Here is a 20,168-nt window from a genome sequence, read left to right as displayed (position 1 = left end):
CGGCCTTTCTCCTAATTCTTTACCCCCCGCCCCTGTTAAACCAGACAGATACTACAGGGTTCCAGATTCACATAAAGTCCTTTATAAAAAACCCTGCTGCTGACCCAGAAACTATTTCTCAGGATCCCAAAGGGGTCAAGGCTTCTACTGCAAAAAAAACCCTACCCCCTCTGACAGTGATTCAAGGGCGCTAGACAGATGGGGAAAAAAGGTTTACACTTCTGCAACTTTGGCTGTGAGGGCTTTAAACTATCAATTTCATATGCTTAAATATCTGCAATACTTAATGTCACTGCTAAAACAGAAAAATGTTGTCAAATTCTGAATGTGCAGAAAATAAGGAAATGCAGGATTTATTGCATGTAACTGAACAAGTGGGAAAGCATACATTGCAATGTGGTTTTGATTCTTTGGAGGCCTCTTGCAGGGCCGCAGTTACAGGTTCTGTCATTTGGAGGCATGCTTGGTTAAAGGAACAGAATCTACCTGATCATGTTAAAGCAAAATTACTAGATGCTCCATTACAGCATGATACTTTATTTGGTGTTAAAGCAGAGGAGGTGTTGAAAAAAATGGAGGACAAAGCGAAATCTATGCAAACAGTAAAGGATGTCTTACAGGTACAGCCACCCAGATTTAGCAGGAACTGGCCTACAAAGAATTGGTCCTTTCCAATGTCAGACAGGCCACAAAGAGGCAGATACAGACGCCCCAGAGGCAGATCCCAGCCCAAGGGCTCATACAGGCCTAAACAGTGGGGTGCTTCTACCTCCAAAAGCGGGGAAGACAAATCACAGCCATACAGGAAACAGTCCCAATGACTTCCCTCTGCCAGCTCCAAGCACTTATCTTTTGGCAGCCCCCTTAGGGGGAAAACTAGCACTTTTTTCTCCAAATTGGCACATGATCACCCAGGACAAATGGGTCTTGAATATAGTGTCCCAGGGCTACAGGTTCCACTTTCATACCCTGCCAAGGGCAAAAGGTATGCCAGACCTGCCACACAATCAATGGTCAGAGGCACAAAAACAAGTTTCATCCCACATGGACATGAGGGCCATACAGCGAGTACCACAGCAAGAGCAGGGACAAGGATTTTACTCAAGACTTTTCTTGGTACCCAGAAAGGACAAAGCCTGGAGACCAATACTGGACTTGTCTATTCTAAATACATTTCTGGACGTTCCAAAATTCAAAATGTTAACTCTGCAGCAGCTTCTGCCCATGTTGGGCAAGAACGCTTGGCTTGTAACTTTGGACCTAAAAGAGGCGTATCTGCATGTACCAATCAGAGAGTCTTGCAGAAGATACCTCAGATTCATAGCTGGCTCAATGCACTACCAATTCTCTGCACTGCCCTTTAGCTTACTACTGCACCCAGGGTCTTCACAAAATGCCTGGCACCAGTAATTACATTTTGCAGACAAAGAGGAATTCAAACATATCCTTACTTGGATGATTGCCTTATTCAAGCAGAGAACAAGGACGATTCTACTAAAGCATCTGGCGTTTGTAAAAAGATTATTAATTTGCCTAGGGTACACAGTAAACGAAAAGAAATCAAAACTGTTACCCTCTCAAGAGATAATATTCCTGGGTGCAAGCTTAAATACAACTGCCCAGATGGCTTATCTCACGCCAGACAAGCAAAGGCAACTGACTTCTTACTTCAAAACGTTGGCAACAAAGACCCAGTTATCTGCAAGAAAAATTCTGCAGGCTTTGGGCTTCATGGCATCCTGCATTCTGCTAATTCCATATGCCAGACTGCATATGAGGAAACTACAATGGTATCTAAAAAGTGTTTGGACTCAACATTGTCACAGTCTGGAAACATTAATTACCCTCTTTCCTTGCCTACAACAGGAGTTTCGATGGTGGGCCCTGGCCTGTCACCACAACAAGGGACAGCCTTTCACTTTACCGACAGCCAGGCAGACACTAGCAACAGATGCATCGGATTATGCCTGGGGGGCACACATGGCAGGAAAATGTATTCAGGGCACGTGGCCCACGGACCAAATGCATCTTCACATCAATCAAAAAGAGATGCTAGCTGTACAGAATGCCCTGACAGCCTTCAAGGACCTACTACATCCAGGACAACTATTACTAAAGACGGACAATACTACAGTTATATGGTACATAAACAAGCAGGGAGGCACGCATTCCTACCCCCTCTGCAGACAAGCCATGACCGTGTGGGACACAGCATTGACTTTTCGAGTACATCTGCAGGCACAATTCCTGCCAGGAAAGAAAAATACTCTGGCAGACAAACTAAGAAGAAACCTCATGGACCCTCACGAGTGGAAACTAAATCCACAAGTCTTCAGCATGATAACAAGGAAATGGGGATGCCCAGACATAGATCTCTTTGCCTCCCCTCACAACTACCAACTACAGAGAATTCTGCACAAGGACTTACCACTCACAAGCATGGAAAGTGGATGCTCTATCTTTCAGCTGGAAAACCCTAACAGTTTATGCCTTTCCACCACTGCCTCTCCTTCCCAAGGTGCTCCTAAAAGTCAAACAAGAGAAGCCAAAAATGATTTTGATTGCCCCAGACTGGCCACGCCAGCACTGGTACCCAATCCTAAAGAACTTGTCTCAAGGTCCAGCCTGGAGTTTACCTCTAATTCCTCATCTTCTGACTCAACAAAACAATCAGATCTTGCACAGCCAATTCAGAACCTTAAATCTGGCTGCATGGTGGATAATATAGCCACTCAGAACACACCTCTCTCTAAAGCTGTTATGGATGTCATTTTGGAAGCCAGGAGGCCTAGCACCAGGAAATCTTATGCAGAAAAATGGAAGAGATTCTGTGCTTGGAACCAGGCACAAGGACTTGAACGACTTGTTCCAAATAGTCCTCAGATTTTACAATACCTAACTGAGATGCTGGACAAAGGCCTATCCTTCTCATAAATAAAGATCCATGCCTCTGCCATTTCAGCTCATTACAATACGGAACCTCCTATTTTCTCTCATCCACTGCTAAGACAGTACCTCAGAGGGGCAAAAAACATAAGACCCCAAGGAGAGCACCGATACCTACATGGGACCTCAACTTTGTCTTAGAAAAGCTCACACTACCTCCTTTTGAGCCAGCCAATGCAGCTGACATAAAATTCTTATCATGGAAAACTGCTCTGCTCCTAACAATAACTTCAGCAAGAAGAGTCTCAGAGTTACAGGCATTAATGGCCGTGGAACCTTTTATCATTTTTCATCCGGACAGGGTTTCTCTAAGGACAAAACCAACATTTATGCCAAAGGTAGTATCCAGTGTGGCTCTTAACCAAACCATTAATTTGCCAACATTTTATCCAAATCCCCAAAATAAAGGGGAGAGACTTCTGCACTCCTTGGACATACACAGGCAGCTACGCTTCTACTTGGAGAAAACAAAGGCTTTCAGAAAAACTGAGCAACTGTTTGTGGCATATGCTGCAGGATCACAAGGAAAGACTATCTCAAAGCAGACTATTTCAAAATGGATAGGACACTGTATTTGTTTCTGCTATGCACAGCATGGCAAGTCAGTGCCTAAGAACATTAGGCCACATTTTACCAGAGCAGCAGCCACTTCAGCAGCCTTTCTCAGAGGAGTACCAACCAAGGAAATTTTTGAGGCTGCAACTTGGAGTTCAGTGCACACTTTTACCAAGCATTACCACTTACCTCTTTACTCTAAATCCAGAGTAGGCTTTGCCACTGCAGTTCTGCAGGGCCTCATAGCCACTCCGAATCCTATTTAGACCTGGCCGCCCTATCTCAGCTTTGGGATTCAACCCAAGTGTAATGACTGCAACAGTGAAACACGATGAACATAGTACAGTTGTGTACATACCATAAATGTAGATGTTCGAGTGTATTCACTATTGCAGTCCAGGTTACCCTCCCTCCATCCCCCTTTCTTTGCTGGGACTTATCTATACTTCTCTATCCTATACAACCTATGTGGTGTATTTGCTTGTAGATGAAGGTATTGTTTTTATTTTACTGTATGTTTTTATTAGCAACATGTATTGCCTACCTTCTTGGGGGCACCTGACATCTGGGGCAAGAAAAACTGAAGAAAATGGTGTCGGCTGCATCTTATATACCCCTGGCGCACTGACGTCAGGGAAGAGGTGACAGCAACCAATGCCGGACCAGGACTTTGGAATTCGGGCTGACTGAGGGTAGCCTGCCAGCAGGATAACCCAAGTGTAATGACTGCAACAGTAAATACACTCGAACATCTACATTTATAGTAGGTACACAACTGTACTTTCCTTGTGTCCTTACTGGGTCCCATTAGAAAAACATGGCCTAACTTCCTCAAGACAAGGTGGATTCGCTGGCTCAATATTTCAGCACACGACTGCAAAAGCAGTGGCATTGGTTACAGCCAGGGCATTCCTAAGAACACTAGAATTCATAGCTTCCACAGTTCTGATGGTTCTGTTGACCAGATTGCATGTGAGAAAATGCCAGTTGTACCCAAGAAGTACCTACAGGTAAGAGTTACAATCCCAGGAGGAGATGATTCCTGTGCTACTTTGTTTCTAAAGAACTAGAATAGTGAGCAAAGAGGTGCCTTTCAAGCAAGAAATCCATATTCAAACATTAACCACCAATGTTTCAGACCAAGGCTGAGGGATGCTTTCAGGAGATCTCAATGTACAAGGGAATAGGATACAGCTCAAAGGAAGAAGCCAGTAATTGTAAAGAACATTATGACCTTGATTCATACCTTCATGCCCATATGGAAAAGATGGGGTTTTGCAGCTGGCAACACTATTGTAATGTTACCATATTTGTATGAGTTGAAGCAGCTTCTTTCAGGTTGTATAGGAGAGGAGGTCAGGTGGGCCATCCCTACCTGAGAGATACCTCTTCATTCCCAGATGACTCTATGGACAGTCCACATCCCATCCCAGAATGAAATTAAGTAGTGGACTGGCTAAGCAGGTCAGCCTCAGAGACACATGAATGGGTGTTACATCCAAAAACAGACCTGTTTGCCACTCCTAGCAAGAAAATGTTTCAGGAAGCCCTGTTGTAGAGCACTAGACAAAGAAATGGGCAGTGGATGCCCTCTTTTGTAAATGGGCAGGTGTCTTTCTGTATTCATTGTCTTTAGTTCTCTTTCCCTGCACAGGGTGATCCAGAAAACAAGGCAGGTGTAGCCAGATATGCTCTTAGTGATATGCTCTTAGTGATACTGTTTTGCCCAAGCAGTATTGTTTCTGCCTCCTCATTCAGATATCCAAGATGAACCGTAGTGTATTGCCTTTACAAATGAACCTCTTAAGTTCATATAAGATGTCATTGGTACTCCCCAGCCTTCGTATGCTGCAGCTCACAACCCGGATGGTTTTACTGTCTTGGCCTTCAGGTACTAATTCACTGAACATGTGTTCTGCTGCATAAGTAAGGAGCAGGACCTGACCACATCACCATTATCCATTGTTTTGCAACACTTAAGCATGCTGTAGAATTCATTCCTGGCATATCTCTCTATATAGGTACATTTCTCAGTCATTGCAGACAGTAAAGGCTCCTGCTGCCATAATATATGCAGACAACACAGCACAGATGTATAACAACTTACAATATTAGTAAATTTTCAAGTTGATCGCTTTACAGTACTGGTTCTCTCCCACCATCCCATCTTCTGTTCTTGGGCATCTAGAGTTGGTGTGAAATACCCTATTCATACAGAACTATCTCCTCTCAGGGCCTCTGGCCTGCTCATGTCTGGATAGCCTTGGAGAACCCTGTTTTTTTTTTTTTTTTTCATTTATCCAGAATGTGCAATTGTCCCTACTTGAACATGATCCTTAGGCCTTTGTAAGGTATCTACCCTGCTAGACATCAGTTGTCCTGGAAAAGAAAGTTCTAAACTGAAACGGGCTGATGTCATATTTATTGGAAATTGTGCCTGATATCAGGACTGTTGCAGTAGTGATCTACTCAAATATCTATTGTTATGGTAAATTCATCCACATTTGTACATTCTTACTTTCATATTTCTTAGCCTTTTGTTGTCATTACTCTCATTTCAAATGCAGAGAAACATTGTTTTATTATACCAGTGTTTCCCATGCATAGATTTATCCATTTTCCTCACTCTTTGTATTAAATTTGCTCATTTTAAAAAGCAGTCTGCAATTCATTTTCTAAAAAATGTTTTGCATTTAGTTTTTCCTGTCCTTATTTGATGATTAGTAGTATGTGTTTTTATTTGTAGATCTGTCTGATTCTCATTCATTTTCTTTTGCAGTATTTAGTGATGTCCTTCTGTTCCTATGTTGCAGTATTCTTGTTGTGGGATTTTCCGCCACAGGCAACCTGTACGTCGGCTCCTATACAAAAACTTCAGCTTGACTGTTGGAGCTACGTGGAACGTCACACGTAGGGCCATAAACCAGGTTCCTTAAATGAGACATCTGCACGCAAAGACCTCAGAACTTTTCTGCCACAGACTGCATTGTGTGCTTCGCTCATTCAATGCAAACGTCTAAAAAGTTAAGTACCCCCACTGGAGTTTTTTTTTCTATCATCTTGCTAAGCTTGGTTTGTTTTAGCTAGACATAGTTGATGTCAGCAAAAAAGGGTAAATGCCAGTGTGGGCGCCAGATTCCCCATAAAGATTCGCATGACTGCTCCGTTTTTTGCTTAGGCTGGAAGCACGACCACAACGCCTGCTCTATTTGCCAATCATTTGTACCTAAGACCCTGCACAGCCATCTGGCCACCCTTAATTTTTATTTGGAGAACCAGTGGCTTTAAGCTTTTAGCCCTTGGGATGGATCCCAATTCAGAGGCATCGACAAAACGTCTGCATAAGAAGGCCAAATTTCCTAGGCCCTCTTCCTTTGCCGCTCCGCTACAGGATGCCCCTGCCATCTTCTAATTCAGGAGTTGAGGGGCACTCGGAAGAACCGTCGACTTCCTTGACGACCTTTGTGGAAGTCGTTTTGCAGCCAACGACCAGCATGTCCTCGGAGCCAGCCCAGACTCCAACTACTGTCGTGGTCGAGGGGGAACCAGACTTAGCAGAGCCTCCAACCGGGATCCCTTCTCTGGAAGCTACTTCTGTTCTATCGACATCCTACTCCAGGCCTACGCCTAAGTCCACTCCATCCAAAAAAACAAAAAAAAAAAAAACAAACAAAAGGCCAAACATTTGACCATGACTAAGGAAGGCCTGCCTGACTGACAGTCCTTCACTTCCTCCTTGATGCAGGCCTTTATGGCCCTCAGGCTTTCAGCCACATCTCCCTCCACTCCGCCACTGCTAAGCCCTAGACCTTCTTCTGCCCCCCCCCCCAACCTCACAGGATAGGAAAGAAGAGCAAGACACTGACTACTCCCTCTTCTGAGGGATCCGTCCCTTACACCTCACAAATTGCTTCCCCCCCAGGAGAGCTACTCCCCAGATGAAGAATCTATTGAGGGAGACTCTCCTCCAGCGGATATTACATTTGGTGAAACTATCACCAAAATGAAAGAATATTTCAAATGGGATACCTCTCAAATGTCTGAAACCCAGAAAATATACTTTGAATTGTTACAAGTAAATCCCTCTCACCTTCTGCTATTCCACCTATCATCCCTGCATACTTGGATGCTTTTTCCTCTGCATCTAAGACATCAGACTCTCAGCCACCTGCCCCTAAATGCCCAGACCAGTTTTGCAAGGTGCCTGAGGATCAGCAATTTCTAGTCAGCCCCCCCGCCCCCGGCAGACCCAGCTGTGATTGCCACATATCCAGACATACAATCCAGACTTACTCCGTCTGCCTCGCTCTTACCCACTGACAAATATAGCAAATCTATGGATAGGATTGGTAAGGTTTACACCTCTTCCATTTTGGCCTTTAGAGCCATCAACTATCAAACTCGTATAACCAAATTTGCTTTGGACCTGGTCTCTCAAGCTGCCACCTTACTAGCCAGTACTCCTGACTGCCCCACTAAAGCTGACATTTCTTCTAAACTTTTCTGGCTGCCCAAGTAGCCAGACACTCTATCAGATGCAGCTATGATGCTGCAGAGGCTTCTTCCTGCTCTGCAGCATCTGCCTCTGTTCTCAGGAGATATTCCTGGCATAGACTTCAGCACCTAACAGAGGACTTTAAGTCTAAGATCCTGGATGCGCCCCTGGACCCCAATTTCCTCTTTGGAAAACAGTCTGCAGATCTATTCAAGAACCTGCAAGAAAAGAGGAAGGAGTTACAAGACATTAAACATTTATTGATGTCTCCCATCCCCAAATACTATAGGAACTACCCGACCAAGGCCACTTTTGTCAGGCGTAACCCGGCCCCTGCTGGATCTGCCTCTTACCAGGCCCAGAAGAGATACCAGAAGGCCTACCTCTTCCAGGACAGCTTCCCTTCAGCCTCCCCTTAGGTAGCCCTTTCAAGACAGAGGAGGCCCCAACAATGCGTGACTCCCTTGCCCCCTACCCCTCTCTGCCCATCTGTCTCACTACCTGCCCTTTTGGAAGACCATCACAACAGACAGATGGGTCTTGGCTATCATCCAAAAGGGTTACTTCTTTTCCTGGAAGGAAAGGCCACCCCTAAGAACCCCCCCCCAGAAATCAAAGGCATCTTTTGCCACAAGTCCTGCCAGACCTTCTGAATTTGGGTACCATAGAACCTGTCCCCTCAGGACAAGAAGGAAAAGGCTTCTGCTCTCGACTGTTCCTGGTCCCCAAAAACAGACAGACCATGGAGACTAATTCTAGACCTTTCCTTCCTAAATCTATTCTTACAGGTGCCCACCTTCAGAAAGTTGTCACTCCCAAGCCTCCTTCCTCTCATACCTGCCAAGGCTTCCATTGGATCTAAAAGAGGCTTACTTGCACTTCCTATACTACCCTCCCACAGAAAATATCTACATTTCTCTGGACTCTCCTCTCATTTCCAATTTACTGCCTTGCCATTTGGTCTGTCCACTGCCCCCAGAGTATTCACAAAAGGCCTGGCACCTGCCATTGCAGAACACAAGGAATTCAGATTTATCCCTACCTAGATGACATCTTGATCCTGGTAGACTGCAAAGAAACCCTTTCTGCCCATCTGCTATTCACCATGTCCTTTCTTCAAAATCTGGGATGTAATGCGATCCTATCTCGCCTACATTCATAACTGATGGGCTCGGAACCGAGAATCGGCTTCGACTCGGCCGATACACTAGCACGAAGTCTCTCATTGGCTGGGCCAACCCCTTATCCCAGGATGCACCATGCCCAAACCCCCAGATCTTGTTTGCCGCTCCTAGCGTAACGACGTGGTCTCGACTTGGCTGTGGCTAAGTACCCTTCTATTTTGGCCTTTTTGGTCGTTTTTTTGCAGTTAGCTTAAATTTTATACCCAAACAGATATTTTAATAGCTATCTTGTTGTTTAGTACCCTTGTGATTGACTGTGTTTGTTTTTTGGATTGTTGTGATGATTCCTTCTGTTTGGCGGGCTAGGCCCATTTAAGTTAGAGGGCCTTTGCCCCATTACTTGTTGGCGAGCGTTTAAGTTAGAGCTCTTCCCTCCCTTCCCTCCTTGTGTGTTGAGTGTGTTTAGAGTGTTAGTATGTCTGGCAAAGAAAAGGAACATAAGCCATCGGGCTTTAAAAAATGTACAAAATGCAGTTACAAGATGTCATTGACAGATGGCCACGCCATCTGTGTTTATTGTCTAGGGGCTAAACACTTGCAAGAATCTTGCAGTGTTTGCCATGCTTTCTCCTCTCGTGTCCTACAGGAGAGAAAAAATAAGCTTATCCTGAAGGGTTTGATCAAGCCAGCCTTTGAGGAAGCTTTGTCTTCTTCTCCCACCTTAAAATTGAAGGAAAAGAAGTCTTCGGTTCCGACAAGTCCGTCGGAGCCGCCTGCAAAAAGAGCTAAATCTTTGTCTTCATCCTCGGCTCCACTGGTCTTGGAGTCTCGGGATGAGAGATCAGGTACTCTGTCCCCTTCCTTGGCTCCACTGGTCTCGGAGCCGCAGGATAGAGGATCTAAATCTGTGTCTCCTTCCTCGGCTCCATTGGTCTCGGAGCCACAGGAGAGTGTCTGCTCTGGGGTCAGTTTCGTTGCCTCCTGAACCGTCGGCGCAGAAAGGGGTCTCGGTTCTGGTCAAGTCTGCTTCGGCTCCGATTCTTTTGGAGCCGATTCGGAGCTGGCCTCCTAGCTTTGTCTCGGAGCCGATAGAAAAAGTTTCTTGGCCCCCTTCTGTTTCCTCCAGGTCCTCCAGGCTGTCAGATTCGGATTTAGATAGGGTGGTCCAGAGGCTCCTCCAGTCACCTGTCTTATCTAAATTATTTTTGGCTCTGGCCCAGTCGGCTCCGGAGCCTGCCCTTTTGATACCGATTCTTCCTCCTCCAACAACCTTGGTGTCATTGGAGCCGGATTTCGTAGAGTCGGGTGAAGTCCTTGAGTTGGTTCCGAGACCCACAGCAAGAAACCCTTTCTGCCCATCTGCTATTCACCATGTCCTTTCTTCAAAATCTGGGTTTTACCCTCAACCTCCCAAAGTCATCCCTAACCCCAGAGCAAGACAAGATATTTCTGGGTTGCAGAATCAAGACAGACCTAATGAAGGCTTTTCTACTCCAAGACAGTCAGCTTCCTGACCTCCCATTTCAGAGCCCTAATGCAGACCCATGTAATCACTGCAAGTCAATTTCTAAGGACCCTGGACCTTATGGCAGCAACCATCCCTATGCTTCCACTTGCCAGATTGCATGTACGACAGCTACAATGTTATCTAAAAAAACATTTGGTCCCAACACCAGCATCCCCTGGAACAAGAAATCACACTTATCCTGCCTAAAGGCAGAGGTTTACTGGTGGTTTCAACAAGTACAGCTCAATCCTGGCCTTCCCCTTCAGCCCCACTTCGAACTCAGGTAATGCATACAGATGCATCAGACTCTAGATGGGGAGCCACCTTGGCATCCTGCAGGGTTCAAGCAGAATGGCACCCTTCTCTGAAGGCCAAACACATAAATGTGAGAGAAATGACAGCAATTCTTCTGGCCCTGAAAACCTTCAGCCCCCTGCTTCTACCAGGTGTGCTCCTAATAGTTACAGACAACACCACAGTGATGTGGTAGCTTAACAAACAGGGAGGGACAAGAGCTTACCTCCTGTGCAGACTAACATTGTGGATTTGGTAGCTAGCCTCTTGCCATATCCTGTCCCTGCAGACATCCCCTCGCAGGACAACAAACAGGCAGATGATCTGAGCAGAACATCCTCCCAACAACACGAATGGATGCTGGACAAGACAGTCTTCTTGGATATAGTCCACTGGTGGGGCATTCCCCAAATAGATCTGTTTGCCACCTTGCAGAACAGACAACTGCAGACCTTCTGCACCAAGACCTACTGCCCTGTAGCCTGGAGAGTAGATACTTTCAGCATCTCTTGGAAGGAGAAGTTTCTATATGCTCCCCCCTTCCCACTCATTCAGAAAGACCTCATGAAATTCAGGAGGGACCAACCAAAAATCTTGTTGATGACTCCATACTGGCCAAGCCAGCACTGGTTCCCCCTACTTCACAATCTAGCCAAGGGCAATCATCACAACTTACCTCACAAGGTGAACCTTCTGACACAACAAAAGGGAACTCTCATCCAACCACACTTGCAGATGCTGTCACTGACACTGTGGATGATAATTCCCTTCAGGCTTCACTACTCAGAGGACGTGCTTTCAGTCCTGAGGGAGGCCAGGAAACCTACTACATGAAAATCATACCTAGCTAAATGGGAAATATTCTTGAAATGGTGTCTGGACAAGGGTAGGGACCCATGCATTGCAGAGCCCCCCCCCCCCCGTTCTAGCTTACACATGTCAACTTATAAAAGGTGGACTATCATGCTCTTCAGTTAAAGTTCATCTCTCCGCAATCTCAGCCTGCCTACCTCTAGAACCACCCCTGCTAGCCAGGCTTGATGTTAAGCTTTTCTTAAAAGGGGTCCTACACATTAGGCCTCCAAAAAGACCCATCCCACCACCCTGGGACCTGAACTTCATTCTGGAAAAGCTAACCCAGCATCTTTTTGAACCTGGGACAGCTACCCTTCAGATGTGTACATGGAAAACATTCCTGCTAGTGGCCATAACTTCAGCCAGAAGGGTGTCAGAACTACATACCTTAATGGCCTGCCCGACTTAAACAACTTTCCACAAGGACAGGATAACACTTAGAACTAACCCTTCCTTCATGCCTAAGGTAGTCAGCGATTTGTCATTACACCAGTCTATTCACCTGCCCACTTTCTTCCCCTCTCCCACCAACGGAGAAAGGATTTTTCACTCCCTGGATGTACACAGACAGTTGAGGTTCTACCTGGACAAAACAAAGTCCATTTGGAAATCCACTCAACTCTTTATTTCATACCACCCCAGAGTCTTGGGCAAGGCAGTCTCCAAACAAACCATTGCCTGCTGGATCAGAAAATCAATTTGCTTCTGTTACTCCCCCCATGGCAAAAAACTCCCACTAGGAGTCAAAGCTCACTCTACCAGAGCAATGGCAGCCTCCAAAGCCTTCATCAAAGGTCTGGACACTGCTTCCATTATGGAAGCAGCTACATGGTCCATCATACACACCTGCACCAAACACTACAAACTAGACAAATGTCTCCAGAGCATGAGCAGGATTTGCCAGGGCAGTCCTACAGGGATTCTTAGAATCTGCCTCTTCTTCCACCACCCTTCCTTCCAACTAAGCTGTGGTACTCTCCCACAACAAGAATACTGCAGCATAGGAATAGAAGGACATAGAGTAGTTGTGTAAAATCTTACCATAACCATAGATGTCCTTCTCTTCCATGTTGCAGTATTCTTTCCCTCTCTGCAACCCCCCCTTCTTTCTTTACCCAGTACAGCATACCCTTCGCCTCCTGGTACCCTATTCTCTGCACTGGGAGCCTATGAAAACTACATAAGGGCCCTATGGCCCCATACCTGACATCACTGGTATACACTCCTGCTGGGCCGTATACTCCTTCTGCTGGGCTTTCAAGTTCTGAGGTCTTTGCCTGCAGACGTCACATTTAAGGAACCTGATTTATGGCCCTACATGTGACGTCCCACGCAGCTGCAGCAGCCAAGCTGAAGCTTTTGTATAGGAGCCGACGTATGGGTCACCTGAGGTGGAAAATCCTACAACAGGAATACTGCAACATAGAAGAGAAGAACATCTATGGTTATGGTAAGATTTTACGCAACCTTTCTTTACATTTGTTTGTTTTCATGTCTTATTAGTGTTGTTGTAAAAATGACTGCATTGTGCACTTTGAAGAACTTGCAGTATTTCTTCTGTTTTTTTTCTCAATACTTAGACTATATATTCTAGGAAAAATGTTTCATGTTACTCATTTCCTTAGTGAAGTTTCTAAGAATAAGGTAGATTTTATCTGCTTTTGTTTTTAACCTACCCTCTATTTTTAGTTGTTTTTGGTCATTGGAATCACTTTTTTCTTCTTTATTTGGTGGACAGTGCTTCTTAGGAGAAGTTTATCTTGCCTAAAAGGTAGCACATTTTCAATGGTTTACTAGCAACCACTTCCATGTCAGCACTATAGTTAATCTTGTAATACTTGCCATAGTATGTAAATATTTAACAGGTAACTTGCACTCTAGCATTTAACTACAAAGTAGAACAAAAGTTCAACAGTGCTAATCAATGAAAATAGACTTTAACAGATATTTATATTATAAATAAGAGATTACTCAGTTTTTATTATGCTGAACTTAATAAAATTAATAAAGAAAGGCTGCCAAAGCAAGGATTAATGTCATGAGAACAAAACACATCTTAGCAAATCCAAACAGTTGAAAAATTGCAATCAAATGCTGAAACCAGTGGCTTTCTCTTCGCTTGCCAGTTCCTGTATATATCAAAATACATGGAAGCACATGCAATATCAATGCCTGCATGTGCTGCTAAACAAAAATTAAAAAACGCAAAAAACAACATAAAAGAAATGAGTAAGGGCTTGAACCCCCTGCCCCCACTTATGTATGCTAACTCCATAATTGGCCTAGTCATGCTGAAGTCCGCAACTCCATTAACTGTGTAAATTAAGAATAATACAGTTCATGTTCATCATAAACAGGTTTTGTTAAAATATGTCAGTCTGAGTACTTTGATAATGTTGCTGCCATTAATACTGCACACTGATTCTGATTCTTCTTCTTTCGGCTTTTCCTGGTCAGGGGTCGCCACAGCAGATCACCTGTCTGCTCGTGATTGGCAGTGGAGTTTTACAGTGTCGAGTTGCCAGCCCAGCGCCCAACCTTCCACAGAAGGCGCACACATGCACACACTCACACCTAGGGCCAATTTAGAGTGTCCAATCCACCTACTGCATGTCTTTGGGATGTGGGAGGAAACCGGAGTACCCAGAAGAAACCCATGCGACCACAGGGAGGACATGCAGACTTCGCACAGAAGGCACCCCAGCCGAGGATCGAACTGGAGAACCTCTTGCTGTGAGGCGACAATGCTAACCGCTGCACCACCATGGCCGCCCCAATACTGCACACTGATTGCTTTATAAAATTTTGTGCAGTCTTCAACAGTTAGCTGTTTTAATTCTGTAGCATATCTCAGAATGGGATGTTTCCAACTAAGCAAAACTACGAGCTTGTCAGACTGAAATGGGGAAGTAAAGTGGTCTCTGTAAAAAATTAAACTACCGAGTTATAAATAAAAGTATTTCTGATGTTTGTTTTGTGAGATTGTTCTGTGGTAACTTTTTTCTTGCAGATTTTGGCATGTTAACTGGAGTAGGCTGCCTTTTTATGTGAGGCAGAAAGGTTATGCAAGGCTGGGGCAAGGGGTGATGATGATGATGCATGTTACTAAATTCTTTCTGATGTTAAAGATTATAATCAGAAAATTAGTCTGCTGTTAGTTGTCCATAGAGCAAAAGGTGCTGAAGAGCTAAATGTAAAAATTTTTGTTTTTAAGGCAAAACGAGAAGAAGAACTGCTTACATCCTTACCACCACCAACTGTGGCACAAGTTCAAGCTGCTGAGGTAGCCATTGAAAAAGTAGTGCAGGAATTTGGCCTGAGCAATACAGATGTTGAACACAGGTGTAAAATTGTACAGATCATGAAAGAAGAACTAGAAAAAAAACTTAGAGGTACCTATCTGTTAGCTTTACTAAGTGTTTGCTGTACTTTATTTTATAATCCATATGAAATGTTAAGAAATGTAAAGCAGCAGTACATGCTTATTCTGTATGCCTTTAGTTGATGGTACACTGAAGCAGCTAGTCGGAAGCAGCCTGAAAATAACTAATAAGGTCTTGTGCTTCAGAAAAGAAAAATATCTGCATAAACAGCCACCCTAGTGTCAGAAATCCCTTATGTGAGCCAGCAGACAATACCTTTTAAACTATTCATTACAGGCATCATTTCAGTGAAAGATTCACAAAGTGTCTGTGGTAAAGTAAGGCGCAAACATCTGTATCCCATCCTGGTCTTTTTCAGCAGTTGGGTGTTTCTTGGAGGCATTTGGATGCAGTCTGATCCCATGGCCATTAAAGCCAACCTTGCTAAAGCATTAGGTGTGAATCACTTAGGTTCATTAGTACTTACTAGGGTACTGATTTGTGAGGATCTTAGGAAGCCTAGCCTTACATTCCCATGATACTATTTGGCATTTTTTGGCATGTAAATAGTCCAGAAGTGAACAGAAAAGGCATATGTTGGGATATTTACTTTTTTGCCCTTATCCTTGAGGGACATAGGTGCTAAACCAAGGGTGAATTTGCATTTTTCATTCCATTTGTCCAAATTAAGTTTGAATAGATTAAAAGTACTTTACTTTAGATGAAGTGGAAGATGGATACATAGAAGTGTTTATTCTCTGCACTATGTACCTATCCTTCCAATACATGCTGTTTGTAGGGCTGACAGGATAGTGTCTGTGAAGGCTCCATATGTGAGGTAGAGGTTGGTTCTTAGAAGCCTGCAAGATGAAAAGATGGGCACGGCTTTGAGCTAGTCTATTTTTTATGTTTTAGACCCCTTTTTTTTTTCAGTGAGAAAGCATTGTTGTAGTTCAGGATGCGACATATGTTTGGGCGAGTGCATATAGAAAGAAGCATTATATTCAATGACTGACCTGATTACAGTGGGGTATATTGGAGTGATTACATCCCTGGACCTGGCCACCATTACCTTTGGAATGAGCTGTTTGATGAAAAAAAGACTTCCTTACAATATTGAATATGTGTGTTTATTTGGGAAAGACCCTGTTAGAGAATCTTGTTCTCTGGGGAGTTTTTGATGGCACAGTGAATGGTCATCTGCAAACTTAGTCAGCCATAAACCCCTAGCATTTGCTTTGACCTCAGTGTAGTAAATGCCAAAAAGCAGTGGCCCATGGCCTGAACCTTTGAATCCACTACTAGTGACAAATCCTTTGGAGGAGGTAGAGACCCTCAATCTGATTTCTTGGGTTTTGTTTTTCAGACAGTTTTATGTACAGTTGGTTACATAAGGATTTATATTTAGATGGGTGATCTTATCCTCAGCATCTGAGTGTGGGACGGTGTCAAATGTCTTTGCGAAGTCTACATATGCAGTGCATCTTGATTTACCCTCATCTGTTGCTTTAGTAACTTTTTCATAGTAGTTGATGAGGTTGAGTATGCAGGATCTGTCTTTGACTAATCCAAACTGGCTTGAGTCGAGAATTCATAGCTTACCTGTGTCCATATTTATTAATTCTATAATACTCCTTTCTGTGATCTTGCAGATGAGACTGAAGTTCTTTGTGTTTCACTGTTACAGTCATCACATTTGGGTTATCTGCTTACAGTAGCCATCAGTCTGCCTGATTATCAAAGTCTTGGGTCCTGCGTCGGTTGCTGTTTCATCTTCCATGACGTCAGGTAGTCAGGGGTATAAAGTGTGCAGCCGACGCCATTACATTTGTCTTTCTTGCCGTGCGGTACCGAATCAGAAGCAGTTCGCAAGTGCCGGTCGGCCGTCTCCTGAAATTTTCTTTTTCGAGTTTCAGAACTGAAGTCTTCGATTAAAGCTAAGTACCCCGTTGGGGAAATTTTTTCTTGCTCAAAACTGATGTCAGTAAAAGTCAATAATTGTATTTCTTGGGGAAAGCAAATACCTCATAAAGATTTTCCTTCGTACTGTATTCCTTGCCTAGGCTCTGACCATGACGTACCTCGCTGTCGGTTTTGTGCCTTATTTAAACCATGAACTATTCATCGTTGGTATATTTGTGCTTCTAAATATTTTGGTACTTGGTTCAGTTATCCAGATATGTCTTTGGTAAGCCACCTGTCTACCGACATTCCGAAAAAAAACGCAAAGATAAAGACAGAGACAGACCACCTAGGTCCAAAACTGCTGACGACGCTTCTCCTAAGCTAGTCACCAGTTCTCCGGTACTCAGTGAGGTGCTTTTGCAGCACCTGATACCCGCTACTTCAGATTCGCAGGCCTCTACTGAGACCCATTCGGAGTCCGGTATGCCACGAGATGCTTCAACTGTGGAACTTGCGGATGTCTCTACCTTGGATGTGTCCAGAGCCGCTGTGCAGGCACCGGCTTCTGAGGGTGTATTCAGGCCTACTAACTTGCTTATTAATCCGACACCATCTTCTTCTTCAAGGCACTGGCTTCTGAGGGTGTATTCAGGCCCACTGACTTGCTTATTAATCCAACGCCATCTTCTTCTTCAAGGACTAAATCTCGAAACATGCCTAGAAAACCGACGCCCAGACTGCATGGTCAGGCTTCTATGCCTAAAAAACAAATGATAAGAATGGCTGAAGATCTTATTACTTTAATGAGGGGAAGCCAACCTTCCCCTTCTAAGAGACCTAGGACTGAATTTGCTTATGATACTTCTGACCAGGATTCTGAAACTTCTGTTTCCTCTGATGACCATCTACCTATGCGGATTCTGATGCAGAGGACTGTATTCCCTGTGCTTCTCCCCCAGAGGATTTTTCTTTTGGTGAAACCTTGCATACTCTTAGGGGGCATTTTCACTGGGAAAGCCAGGATTACTCTGATTCTAAAAAGAGGCTTAGGGATTTCTTACTCCTGCCCCAAGACAGGCCTTTAGCTATTCCTCCTGTGCTAGACATTGTTGATGCCTTTTCGGAATCTAGCTTGGTCCCTGACTTTCTTTACCTCCTGCTCCCAGAAAACCTAATCGATATTACAGGGTTCCTGACTCTCAGAAGTTTCTTTTTAAAAATCCTACTGCAAATCCTGAGACCATTTCACAGGGACCCAAGGGCATTAAGGCTACTACTGCCAAAATCCTACCCCTCTGATAGAGATTCCAGGGCCTTGGATAGATGGGGTAAAAAGGTATATACCTCTGCAACCTTGGCCATCAGGGCCTTAAATTGCTAATTTCATATGTTGAAGTATCAGCAGCATATTATTGGATTGCTTAAACAGAAAATGATGTTGATTCCTGACAGTGCTGAAAATAAGGATTTACAGGATTTAATGCATTCTGCTGAACAGGTTGGAAAACATACTTTGCAATGTGGTTTTGATTCACTAGAGCCATCTTGCAGGGCTGCTGTCACCGGGTCTGTACTTAGAAGGCATGCTTGGGTTAAGGAGCAATCTTTGCCAGATCATGTTAAAACAAAATTGCTGGATGCTCCCTTAAATCAGGACCGCCTGTTTGGCGACAAAGCAGAAGAAATTCTTAAAAAGATGGAGGAAAAAGCTAAATCTATGCAAAATGTTAAAGATTTCTTACAAGTACAGCCTCCAAGATTTAGTAGGCATTGGCCCTCTAAGAATTGGTCCTTTCCTGCCTCTTCCAGGCCTTCTCAGTCCAAACCCAGAACCAGCAGAACTCCCAGGCTTCAGTCCCAGATTACGCACAGGACTAAGCAGCGGGGGGCTCCCACTTCCAAATCAGGGAGTAGTAAGACTCCCCCCTATGGTAAGCTGTCTCAATGACTTAACTTTAAAACTTCCAAGCACTTCTCAACTGACTGCTCCTTTAGGGGGAAAGATTGCTCTGCAAGCAAAAAACTGGGAACTCATTACCCAGGACAAATGGGTTTTAAATATAGTTTCCCAAGGATACAGATTTCACTTCCACATGTTACCAACCCCAAACGGTTGGCCAGATCTATCCCCAAATCAGTGGGCAGAGGCTCAAAAGCAAGTACTCTCTTCCATAAGCTTAAAGGCTATTCAAGCTGTACTAGAAGAGGAAAAGGGACAAGGTTTCTACTCAAGGCTTTTCCTGGTACCCAGAAAAGACAACTCACAGCGTCCTATCCTGGACCTTTCTATCCTAAACACCTTTTTGGTGATTCCAAAATTCTAGATGATAACTCCTCACCAGTTGCTTCCTATGCTAGGCAAGGATGCCTGGTTGGCAACACTGGATTTAAAGGAAGCCTACCTGCACATCCCAATCAGGGAGTCTTGCAAAAGATACCTATGCTTCAAAGCAGGCTACATGCACTATCAGATGTTCTTCGTGTTTCACTGTTGTAGTCATTACATTTGGGTTATCCTGCTGGCAGGTTGCCCTCAGTCGACCTGAATTCCAAAGTCTTGGGTCCAGCGTCGGTTGCTGTCGCCTCTTCCCTGACGTCAGGTCATCAGGGGTATAAAAGATGCAGCCGACGCCATTTTCTTCAGTCTTTCTTGCCGTGCGGTGCCCAAAGCAGAGGCAGTTCGCAAGTGCCAGTCGGCCGACTCCTGAGATTTTCTTGTTTGAGTTTCAGATCCGAAGTCTTCATTAAAAGCTAAGTACCCCATTGGGGAAACTTTTTTCTTGCTCCAGACCGATGTCAGAAAAAGTTAATAATTGTATTTCTTGTGGGAAGCAAATATCTCATAAGGACTTTTATTCTTACTGTATTCCTTGTCTAGGCCCTGACCACAACATTTCTAGTTGTTGGTTTTGTGCTAGATTTAACCAACGCACTATTAAGCGTCAGTACGATTTTGCATTAAGCTATTTTGGGTGAAGATTCAATTATACAGTGTCGTCGGATAGCCATCCAACTACCGGAGTTCACAAAAAACGGAATGAAAAAGAAAAGGACAGGCAACCGAGGTCCAAAACCGACGACGAAGCTTCTCCTAAGCAAGTCGCCAGTTCGCCGGTTCTCAGTAA

General features: G+C 44.2%; 1 protein-coding gene across 2 annotated transcripts in view; it reads left to right on the top strand.

Moving 5' to 3' along the window:
- TUT7 (terminal uridylyl transferase 7) overlaps nucleotides 1-20,168 on the top strand; it is a 3,176,298-nt gene that overhangs the window by 819,318 nt on the left and 2,336,812 nt on the right. For both annotated transcript variants that reach the window (XM_044064191.1, XM_044064190.1), the window contains exon 5: nucleotides 14,991-15,168. In XM_044064191.1, the coding sequence (XP_043920126.1) occupies nucleotides 14,991-15,168 (178 nt within the window). The remainder of the gene's footprint in view (nucleotides 1-14,990; nucleotides 15,169-20,168) is intronic.

This window comes from Protopterus annectens, chromosome 2.part2, assembly GCF_019279795.1.
Source record: "Protopterus annectens isolate FY-2018-M chromosome 2.part2, PAN1.0, whole genome shotgun sequence".
NCBI lineage: Eukaryota > Metazoa > Chordata > Ceratodontiformes > Protopteridae > Protopterus > Protopterus annectens.
The sequence above is the reverse complement of the archived record's forward strand: the minus strand, read 5'-3'. Positions and strand labels throughout refer to the sequence as shown.